Source organism: Doryrhamphus excisus, chromosome 1, assembly GCF_030265055.1.
Source record: "Doryrhamphus excisus isolate RoL2022-K1 chromosome 1, RoL_Dexc_1.0, whole genome shotgun sequence".
Taxonomy (NCBI): Eukaryota; Metazoa; Chordata; class Actinopteri; order Syngnathiformes; family Syngnathidae; genus Doryrhamphus; species Doryrhamphus excisus.
This window is the reverse complement of record NC_080466.1, coordinates 30,955,001-30,966,555: the sequence shown is the minus strand read 5'-3', so window position 1 is coordinate 30,966,555 and position 11,555 is coordinate 30,955,001. Positions and strand designations below refer to the sequence as shown.

Here is an 11,555-nt window from a genome sequence, read left to right as displayed (position 1 = left end):
TCATCAATAATGGACAGAATTTACATTAATTTTACAAAATTAGAGGCATAATATTGAGAAAAAAAGGTAATTAACAGAAAAATCTGAGGCTTAAAAAGCGTAATTTTAAAGCGTAAACTTTAAATATTAAAAACTCCAGAAAATTTGGTTGCAAAGTTATCAAAAATAAAAAATATATAAATACAACAAGAAAATTTAAATAGTTGGAAAATATATATATTTTTTGAATAGAGAAAATAAGAACAAATTTAAGTAATTTTACTAAATTAAGGAAAAATGTTTGGCAAAAACTAGAGCAATAATATGGAGGAAAAAAATGGTAATGAAGAAAAATTTTACAAGAATAATATTGAAATATTATGAGGCGTAATTTTGAAGCGTAAACTTTTTAATTAAAAATTTGGACAATTAAGTTGTGGAAGAAGTTATAATAAACAAATAAAAATATATAAAAATATAATAAAATCAATAAAAAATATCATTGGAAAATAAATGAAAAAAATGTGAGAATATTAAGAATATATTAATATATATATTAATATATGTATATTAATTTGAGGAAAAATGTTTGGAAATTTTAGTAGCATCGAGTTACATTAAAGAAAAAAATATTTCAAAGTTATACAAATTTTGAGCCTTTGGAGGGGGGGGGGGGGGGTTAAGTTCAGCAAAAAGGATATAATATGGAAATAAAGTCATAAAATTACCCGAAGTAAATTTATGGAGAACAAATTTAAGACGGAAGTTGAAATATAAACAGCAAAGACCACAGTTCATATTGCTAACACACTTTTCCGCCAATATCACAAATATTTATATGTATATATTATATAATGTCTAATCTAGCTACTAGAGTGCTGCATATTGTTTACTTTACAGCATCACCCATCCCTGTCATTCAGTTCAGTGTCGAGATATTTCAGCACCCGCGCCTCTCTACACTTAAAAAGTAAGTGACAACCAATCAGATCACAGAACGGTTTGAAATGACGCCCAACTGGCCAATGAGAGACCTTCGCGCCTTCCAAAGGCACCAGTATTTTGAGGAGAAGGCGGGCGATAACACGGCTACGTCAGACGCTGTCGGTGTGGCTTTTTTGTAAATATTAAGATTAATTTAAGTCCAAACTTTGCTGCGAGGAGTTTTTAATCCGTTTTTTACCCCAGTTTGGATTTACCGTATAATTTGGGTAAGTACAGGGACACTCACGCACATATGTGGGATGTAAAAAAACGTTTCCTGTTTGTCTTTGTTCAGAGTTTGCTGCTTTAGCTGAACCTAGCTAAAGGTGGAGAGTGTGACTATTTCCTGGAGCTTTCACTTGTGTCCTTTAGTTTCACTGAAGCTTCGAATTAATAGTTTATTTGCCGTTTTATTTTTGTGGCTGGGTAATGGCCTCGTAATGCGTGTCTGTTCGGCGCTCCGTCGTTGCGTTTGTCTCAACTTTATAACGTCACCGCTGCGTTAACGTACGTACACAACACCCAGCACGAAGATCAGGAATTAGACGGCGACCGCAGAGTCGACTAAGTAAGACATTCCTAAACCGCCGATGGTAGCATTGACTGGTGCTTGGTGCTTAGCTCGGTTGTAAAGTGTGGGAAAAAAGCGGGGATGTTGTTTTGCTCACTCATGGCCGGGTACTCTGCACAACGCTTTTGTTGTTTTGCTCCAGCGCCATTTGAATGCATGACGTTTTCCCTCCTTTCTGTCACTCGTAGCTGATCTATGCTAGCCAAGCTAACGTTAAAGAAACACGACAAGGCTGACTTTTTTTTTTTAAACAAGAAGTCAACATTTTTCAGCTTTTTTTTGCCTGCCAACCAGTGTGATATAACAGGTACATGCCATTAATTATACTGCAGCTTATTACTACTTTTATCATGTTGAAATGTGGGATCCTTCCCGGGCTTAACGTAGCAAACTGTGTCGTCTTCTGTGAGTTGTGTACGATACCGTTTATGATGTGTTTTGAGTCGTTTTGTGATCGAATTAGTATCGATTATGTTTAGTAAAAAAAAAAAACAACTCCAAAGTACATAAAAGAGGTATAAAGAGTTGCTATGGTAACGATTGGGATTGGCTATCTTTTGTATTTCAAATAAATTTGAAACACTACACCGATAAGTGTACGCACTGTGTGGTTAAAAAAAATAGAATTCATGAGTTTTGGGCGAAAAGTACTAAGTTCATCAATTCCATACAATATAAGCTGAAATTGATCATTCATTTAAATTGTAGCGATGTGAAGACTTCATTTTCAATGGTGTTTGAGTAAAATGAAGTTAATGGAGCGTCCTGTTTGTGTTGATGCTCATAAATCCGGTGTTTTTGAATGCACCGGTTTCTTAGTGATGGATAATGAGGAAGTGTTGTGATGCAAAGAGTTACTTTTCCTTAGTTACAGCTGTTTACGAGTTCCGGTATGCATCCCGAGTAGTAAGGACTGTTTTGATGTGATTCACATGGTGCATTTCAAAGGGGCCCTGCATACCAGATGGAGCGTGGTGTGTTTAAAGCCCCCTCTTCCAACTCACACACACACACACACACACACTGGCGATCCATCTTTAGCACTGACTGATCCCATGGGAAACTGTGCATTCCTGGTCCATCCCTGACATCCCGCATGCACAGGAGCGGATCACAAGGACTAACTTTTGGGTGTGTCCTGTCATTCTCGGAATTTTTATCGTGGTTTTTGCATGTTTGAGTCTCTCTTGCCTGATTCAGTCATCCTGGCAAGCCAACGTGTCAGTGAGTATTTGCGATAAATCAGCAGTAGCCACGTTTACATGGACCTAAATATTCCAATTCCATTCGGGTTATTTGCTCAAACGGAAAGAATGTAACCTTTGTATACACCTCATTCCGAATGAATATATAATGGGATTCCCAGAGGTGGAATATTCCTTTCCCCAATCCGATTGAGGTATCTTGTACCCGCTCAAACGGAAAGTTGTCAGACTGCGTTCTTCTTCTGTTGTTTATTGGCGGTTGGCAAGCAGCTTTGGTGTGCATTAGCGCCATCTGTGGAACAGAATCTAAACCCTTCTATACGCCATCCACAAGTCCAGTTTTATTAAAAAAAGAAAATACATATCTATATAAAACATGTGCCGAGCTTAATTATAAAATATTAGCAAGATTGGACTTTATCTTTTCCTGTTCCCGGGTGCGTTCTTTCAGCCAATGCTGAGATATGACGTAACACGCAGCTCCAGACGTTCTTCCATTTAAAAAAATGAAGGCGAGCGATCGGCACTGGACTGCTGCGGAAAGTTTGTTTTTGATTCAAACTAAATTTCAAGACTGGACGAAGGAAAAACTGGCAATACGGAGTTATTCCAACAAGTGAAAGAAAAACTGGAGGAAGTCGGTATCACGTGATGTTGGTGTTTACGTTTTACTGGGCATGCCCCATTGACTATTCTGGTTGATTATAGCGGCGCATGTAGACACATGATTGGAATATTCCTTTCCATGTATACCATTGCTTTCGGAAAGAGAAAAACTCCTCATGTAAACGTGGCTAGTGATGTTGTTTTGCATTCAGATCGGGTGAAAGCGGTTTTGTTCAGTGGCAGCTAATTCTCCCAAAATGACATTGGCAGTTGAATAAGTCATAGAATGACTATAATGTGGTGGTTTTGATAGAACCACTAGAAAGAATACAAAGTCAAAACCCTCACAGGAGTCGAGACCTGTCAACTACAATCAAATTTCCCACAAATTTTAATTTTTTTTGTTAAAAGAGAACTGCTGAGAACCTGATTGCGTGATTTCACTCATATATTCTACTGTATTCCAACAGGATACCACAACTGACAGCTATAGTGTAAACAATTGTTGGCCAGAAGTGCCTGGATTGGCCTTACTTGAATGACACGTGGCTCTGGTTAAACCTAGCAGCGACGGACCTGTCAGCAGTTTTGCATTAGTACAGTGGCTTTCTACTCGCTGAGCCTCCCTGCTCACACACGTGTTCCATAATGGCTGACCTTGCCCGGGCCCACCTCCATTATGCAGACCGACAACACTGTTGCCCGTGTAGATTATAGGCTGCAGTCTAACTCACCACTTAGTTGGCGTCGATGTCTGGAATCTCAGGATGTGTACCTCTTTATGACACAGAGAACCAGACCCATATGGGATTTTGGGGGCTGATGCAGAAAACGGTATTGGTGGCTGAAAAGCACCAGTATCCATTATAGTGATAACCGATATATCATCCAAAATATACATATATATGTGTGTGTATATGAATATGCATGTTTGTATGTGTATATATATATATGTATGTGTGTGTGTGTGTGTATGTATGTATATGTGTATGTATGTATATATATATATATATATATATATATATATATATATGATATGCCTTTATTCGTCTCAGTGGGAAATTTGCATTGCACAGCAGCAAGAGTACAGAATCAGTTAAGCAGTACAAGTGCAAAATACACAATATAAAAAAAATAAACAACCCAAGTATTAACAAATCAACAATTTTACCCAGAGTTATTTACAAATGCAGTTTGCAGATAATATGAAATGAGATGAAATATATGACCAGTCTATATACACTGAGATCTTGCTAGTGAATTAATATGAGGCATTATAGAAATACTTCACCTAGAACTTAATATATTGCATTTAGAGCCTTAATATTTTACAGTGAATGGAGTCTGGAGTAACTATACTGAATATAAAAACAAAGTATTACACAGATGTAGATGTGGTGTAGAAGTATTTCTCTTTATTTTTTGTTGTTTTTGTTGTTTCTACAATATACTACAGATCCCCCCCCAAAAAAAAGCCACAGTCTGCGAATTGCCCCCGGGCCGCTCTTTAGACACCACTGGTTTAAATATGTCACAGGGAGGTTGTCTTTTCATATTTTGTCTTGTTTATTATCTGTGCATGTTAGGTGGAAGACAATGCCAGGTGTAAAGTACCAGAAAGGGGACATCGTGATGGGCCGCTGGCCGGGTAGCAACCTGTACTATGAAGTCAAGGTGTTGGGTTTTGATGCCAATAGTCAGCTCTACACGGTCATCTACAAGGATGGAACAGAACTGGAGCTCAAGGAACAGGACATCAGGGTAGGATCACGCTGTTTTTGTTGAATAACCATCATTAATCATGGCTTGCAATGAGACTCCAGCATTTCTATGTCACCAATGCCACTCTCATTTCTTTCCTTTCTCCAACCAGAGTTCTTCCGGCTTCCAGCTCCGTACCCGCTCTCGTTCTCGCTCCCAATCACCGGGCCGCCGTCGCAGCCGCTCGCGTTCCCCGGCGAGAACCACACGCCGCTCCTCCTCGCGTGCGGCGGCGGCCGCCGCTGCCGCAGCGATAAACGAGAGCGCACCGTCGTCGCGCAAGGAAACAAAATTGAAGGACATGGTTGAAGTCCGACTCGTTCCTCTGGTGAGCAGTCCAGCTGGCTTCTTTGCTCTCTTGTCACATGGGGTTCGGCTCAGAAGTCCACATGCTCTCATCATGGGAATAATTCTGTCAATCATAAAAAATAGTCAACTATTTTGTTATGTGTTACATTCTCACTCTGTTTGTCCCTGTCCATCTCCATCACTTTCACTCCATTGGTTTTGATGACAACCTACAAAGGCTATTGAGAACAACAGCAACAATAAGCATGAAAAGAAAGAGGAGAACAATACGGCTACTAAGGCAAATGAGGTGAGTTGCCTTGGCTTATGTTCTGTTCTGCTTACTTGCCCTCTCCACCTTGTAAACACAATGGGGGGGGGATGACATGAGAAGGAACTTCCTTCTTATAGCATCAGTCCAGACAGTATGATCACCCAAAGCTCTGTTCCCGATGGCTGCTTTCCTGCCTGTGAATGGGCTTTGAGGTAAGGCAGAGCTAATGGAATGTCATGAGGCATGCATGTTAGTGGGGCCGTGTGCTTCCAGCTTAGAGAGCCGCTACGGCTGTGTGATAAGTTACTCTGTTTGAATGGCACATAAGGGAGAACGGGGTTGGACGTCACACTCTTTACATTTACAGCACCTCTTTCAATAGTCATTAACCCAGAGAGGGATCTGAGTAGGGATCGACCGATAGGATTTTTTTCGGGGCGGATGCCGATACCCTTAGCCAATGGCCGATTTTGCTTTTGCTCCCTCAACATGAAAAAATGTTAATGATAACAAATATTTTGTATTACGGAAAGCAGGAAGTGAACAAATGTAACAGTTACTGATTGTAAATATAAATTGTCAATATAGTGAGGTGTGTATATATATATATATATATATATATATATATATATACCTCACTATATTGACAATTTATATTTACAATCAGTAACTGTTACATTTGTTATATATATATATATATATATATATATATATATATATATATATATATATATATATAGCACATCATGACTGGTTCAAGACTCTTCATGCGGCGGAAAAATACATGGGCGAACCCACGTGCGTATCGGCCCGATATATCGGCCGATCCTTAGATATGAGTATGACAACCAACCTTGTTCACCCATACGATGTGTATCTTGGTATATTCCACAAACTTGGAAAGTGTGAAGTCAAAGGAAAATGTCAGATGGAGAACAAATGCATCTTTCCAGTCAACATTAGAGAAGAGTGGCTCACTGCACAGTGGGAGTTTTTTGTGTGTTTTTAGGGCAAATCAATGTAATAGCAAGTTGTATAAAATTAAGTCTGTGGGTCAACTTTTTAGATCAGCTTCTTAAATGATGAACAAACATTGCTTTTATCTTAAGAAATCTGAGACAAAGAGGGATTCGGAGCCTGAGAAGAACGTTGGCCGATACAATCTACGCCGCAGGAAGGACGAGGCCAGACTTGAGAAGAAGGAGGAAGCCAACGTGGCTCCTGCACCCACACCAATGGTGTCCGGCCCACTGGACTTTGGCGGCAAGATAGGTAGGTTGCTGGATGCACAACAAACCAGATAAGCATTACCGTAGTCACACCACACCAGGGATCTCAAACTGTGGACCAGAAGTTTAGCGTAAGTGTTTCCTCTCCCTTCAGGAGCGTACTTCTGGCTGCTCTTCCTGCCGTCCTGGGTTCTCTTCGTGGTTCTCCAAGTTAATTTAAAGGACCCCAGCTTGGCCAACTTCCCACCTCCTGTACCTCCCCTTGAAGCTTTCTGGGATGCACAGGCCCTGGGCTTTGTTGTACTGTGGATCTTATTCCAGGCCATCCTCTACATCCTGCCCGTGGGAAAGGTGAGTAGGCAGATGTTTGCGGGACGGACAACCAATACAGGCACCATAGAACTGCGCTGCTCCAAATTGATACATTCCGTCGTTCTTGAAAGGCACGTGAACGTGCACATGACTTTATGACTCCCTTTCGGGGTCCAGGAATTAGATTACAGGCCAGGGTAAAGTAATGAAATGACAGCAAGGGATAAGGTATCCCTTTGTTTTTCTTCAATGAAGCTTTTATACACCTAAAAGATAAGACTCCTTCATGCAATTAAAAAAAAAGACCACTATTGCCTCCCGTGGTGAGCGAAGCTGTTAATTCTCTGCTCCCTCTGTCCTTCCAGCTGAGCGAGGGCATGCCGCTGAGGTCCGGTGAGAGGCTAAAGTACAGAACCAATGGTGAGCTTTTCCATGTGACACTATTTGTGGTTGTGCAGTACTACAGTTACTCAGAAATGTGGTTTGAGGTTCCCGTGGCGTGGATGGAGTTTCAACCGACTAAGAACAAGTCCTTTAGTTATTGGCCACTAAAGGACCTAATCAATGGTTTGGTTCTGTTCTTATTACAAGCCAGTATTCCATTACAATCATTTCTAGGTGAAAATACTACATAAAGTGCTGTCATATTTGTGTTACTGTGTTTTTTTTTTTTGTTGGAGGGCTAGAAATTTGAAGTCATCTTTTGTGTGCCCATTCAGGTTTCTTTGCCATCGTAACGAGTGCTGCAGTGGTTGCAGCTGCAGTCAATCAGGGCGTTGACCTCACCTACATCCACAGCCACTTCTTACAACTCTCCGCAGCCACCTTCCTCATCTCCGTCCTGCTCAGTGTCTACCTGTATGTCAGGTCTCTCTATGCCGCCCCGGACCAACTGGCACTTGGGGGAAGCTCTGGTAAGGGCAAGAAGAAGAAGAAAAGCTTGCAGATGTTGCTTTGCATCCTATGGGATTATCTGCTCACTTCCCTGTGTGTATTTTTCCAGGTAATGTGGTTTATGACTTCTTCAAGGGACATGAGCTCAACCCCCGCATCAAAAACTTTGATTTGAAATTCTTCTGTGAGATGCGTCCGGGATTGATTGGCTGGGTGAGTGCATACAGTCTTTTCCAGCATTTGGTGCAAAATGATAAAGCAGTGCTTAAAATCACTCGTCTCTTCAATTTGACTTCAATAACAGTATTAAAGAAAATAATAATAATATTATAAATGAAAGTGGGTTGCAACCTAATGACCAATGAGAAACCTTGATATGCATCACATGCAGTTTCACCCCAAACTGCACAACAATGCAGAGGCCAAATTTGTGCAGGTGTCAAGGTGGTCAAAACGGTCATCATTCCGGGACAATATTTGGCGCCCCTTGTTGGCCCAAAACGTGCATTAGCTAAGATTCATTTGCAACACTGAACTGTCAAACTACATTGAAACTAGTGTGAAGTGAAATTACTATTTACATATGGTGCTTTTTTTTGGGCACTCGATTCCATGTAATGATACAGTACACAAACAAAAAACTCCTACTAACTACGTTAGTATGTGGAGTCAAACTATGGAATGGATTGAGTAAGGAAATCAAACAATGCACAACGATGAGCCAATTCGAGAAACAATACAAGCAGTTGATGTTTGCTAAATACAAGGATGAAGAGTCTTGAACCAGTCATGATGTGCTATATATATCACTATATTGACACTTACTATGGTACCCATTATGGCATTGGCCATAATCTGACCTCATCCACACTCTTAAGCCATCCCGTTCCCTCAGATCTTCCTCCTCCATCCATCTCACTGTTCCCTCTGCACGCCTTAGCACTATGGGGAGCAGAGCTTTCAGCCGCTCTGCTCCCCAACTCTGGAACTCATTGCCACCTGACCTCCGTAACTCTGCCACCCTTCCCATTTTCAAATCTCAACTCAAAACCCATCTGTTCAAACTTGCCTATTCCCTCTAACAGTTTCACATGGTCCCCCCTATCCCGATTTCTTGTATGCTTTTATTTATTGTTTGTTGTCTTTTATCTTGTATTTTATATTGGTGTTCTTATCTTCTGTACAGCGACCTTGGGTGTCCTGAAAGGCGCTTTTAAATAAAATGTATTATTATTATTATTATTGGATGCTCATATCACCCCCTACTTCGGTACGAGGTGCATTATAAAAAAAAATTAAAAAAAACCCTTTAACTGTATTATGGAAAGCAGTAAGTGAACAAATGTAACAGTTACTGATCATAAAAGTACCAGATGGAGGAGTAGGATTTAATAAGCTTTGCTTCTTCCTACTCCTTTTGGACATGTGGAACTGGGAACTGATTATGGGCAGGGCTCTACGTTAAAAACAAAAATTACTTGCCCATGGGGAATCCTTAAGGTGAGAACTACTTGCCCGAACTTGCCCCATGTAAAATGAAAAGACTGCCATAATGATATCATATATCAATATATGCTGATAATTCATCAGATAATAGTACTGATGCATTGTATTTGGAGGAATGTCTGAAAAATTGTGGCGATGTATGTTAACATGGCAAGCCATGCTACCTTACACATCGTAGTCATAGTAAGCAGTGATATTTATAAGTTGTGCACCACAATGAAACATTTGACACATTTGTGTACTAGTAAAGTGTTTTTAATCCAGAAAAAATGCTCAATGGTCAAACAATAATTTGTGAAGCAAAGGTGAGAAAAATACACAGAGAAATTGAACCGCTAGATTTTGTAGCTTGTGCAAAATCAGCACTTGGTATTGGATCTAATCTGTGGTGTTTCATTATGACCACTTCAAATTGTCACAGCAATGTGAGTCACTCACCTGTGCCATCATTTGATTTGCTGCCGCTAATAAAATACTTGTTTAGGAGGCACTGGTTCATCACTTTTGGCTGTTTTCCTTCAGAAGTTGTTGAAGAATTAGACAATGTTGGCAGGGACGCCATGATAGAGGTTTTCCTAGTCAAACCATCGCTGATTGGTTGATCGCGAACAAGAACGGGTGTGGGTAAAACGCGGATTGTGGATTGCGGACCGCGGTCTAAATAAACGATTCTGATTGGTCCATTTCAAGATTTGCAAGGCTTGGTTTGCAAATTACCACCGGAATTACGCAGTCCGTGTTTTACCAACACCCAACAAGAACCGCTTAAAAAAAAAAACTCTTGGCAGTACGGCATGCTAAAGTGTACTTGCCCGACGGGAATATTAATGATTGGATTTACTTGCCCGAATTTTGTTTTAACTTGCCCCGGGCCATCGGTACATCGTTATTGTCGAGCCCTGATGGGATGCATTCAATTGTAATCTGATGCATGTTCAAATGAAATAAAACCATTACCATTACCAAAAATGAAAACTGAGGAGTTTGAAAACCGAGGCTTGACTGTACTATTAGATATTACACTCATAAATATTTGAGTTCAGCGCTCCAGGCTGGAATGAAATGGTCAGCTTTTGCGAGTAAATATTGAGATATTTGGGAGAAAATATTACATGTACTGGTGTGTGTGTCATTTAATTAGTTTGGTCAGAAACATCAACATGGTCTGGGACCCCCATAACTGCAATACTAAACTTAAGCCTCATAGAGAGCATCATTTAGTCTTCCTAAAGGTTGAATCCATAGCCACTCTGAATTGTGTGTCCTTTGTGTCCTGATGATTGTGGATGTATTTTTTTTTTTTTAGTGCTTGATCAACTTTGCACTTGCACTGGCCGAGATGAAGCAACAGGGTCTGGCCTCTCCATCCTACGCCATGATACTGGTCAACGTCTTCCAGCTTCTCTATGTGGTGGACGGCCTCTGGAACGAGGTACAACAGAAGCCACGTTCTTATCTTCTGATTTCCACAAACTGACTACTGAAACCACAACTTCTCAGGAGGCCATCCTGACCACCATGGACTTGATGCACGATGGCTTTGGCTTCATGCTGGCCTTCGGAGATCTGGTGTGGGTCCCTTTTACGTACACCCTGCAGGCTTATTACCTGGTTAGCCACCCGAATGCACTCAGCCTCCCAGCTGTTGCCGCCATCGTCTTGCTGAAACGTGAGAAAAATCAATGTCGTTGACGTTTTTAGAGAATTTCCTAACTCGCACGTTCCTACATTTTGCTTTTCTCTTTTTCAGTCGTTGGCTTCTACATCTTCCGGAAATCCAACTCTGAGAAAAACACCTTCAGGAGAAGCCCATCAGACCCCAAACTGTCACGTACGTTGTTGTGTGTCAGGTTCCTTATGTGGCCCAGGAAGCATTTCTATTTGTTTTGTGTAAAGAGGGCTCTTTAACCCAAATATTATTTATTAAATATATTACAGGGGGATGT

General features: G+C 40.6%; 1 protein-coding gene across 4 annotated transcripts in view; it reads left to right on the top strand.

The window, feature by feature from the left end:
- The first annotated feature begins 1,040 nt into the window (after positions 1-1,040).
- The window catches only part of lbr (lamin B receptor), a 12,786-nt gene continuing 2,271 nt past the window's right edge, over positions 1,041-11,555 (top strand). For 2 of the 4 annotated variants that reach the window (XR_009132416.1, XM_058090898.1), the window contains exons 1-12: positions 1,041-1,190; positions 4,932-5,106; positions 5,219-5,434; positions 5,633-5,704; positions 6,778-6,940; positions 7,052-7,248; positions 7,575-7,629; positions 7,929-8,123; positions 8,213-8,316; positions 10,916-11,041; positions 11,110-11,278; positions 11,360-11,440. Coding sequence is in view for 3 of the 4 variants with exons in the window: in XM_058090898.1 (XP_057946881.1) it covers positions 4,942-5,106; positions 5,219-5,434; positions 5,633-5,704; positions 6,778-6,940; positions 7,052-7,248; positions 7,575-7,629; positions 7,929-8,123; positions 8,213-8,316; positions 10,916-11,041; positions 11,110-11,278; positions 11,360-11,440 (1,543 nt within the window). In the remaining variant the exon portion in view is untranslated. The other 2 variants (XM_058090920.1, XM_058090911.1) reach the window with 2 other exon arrangements.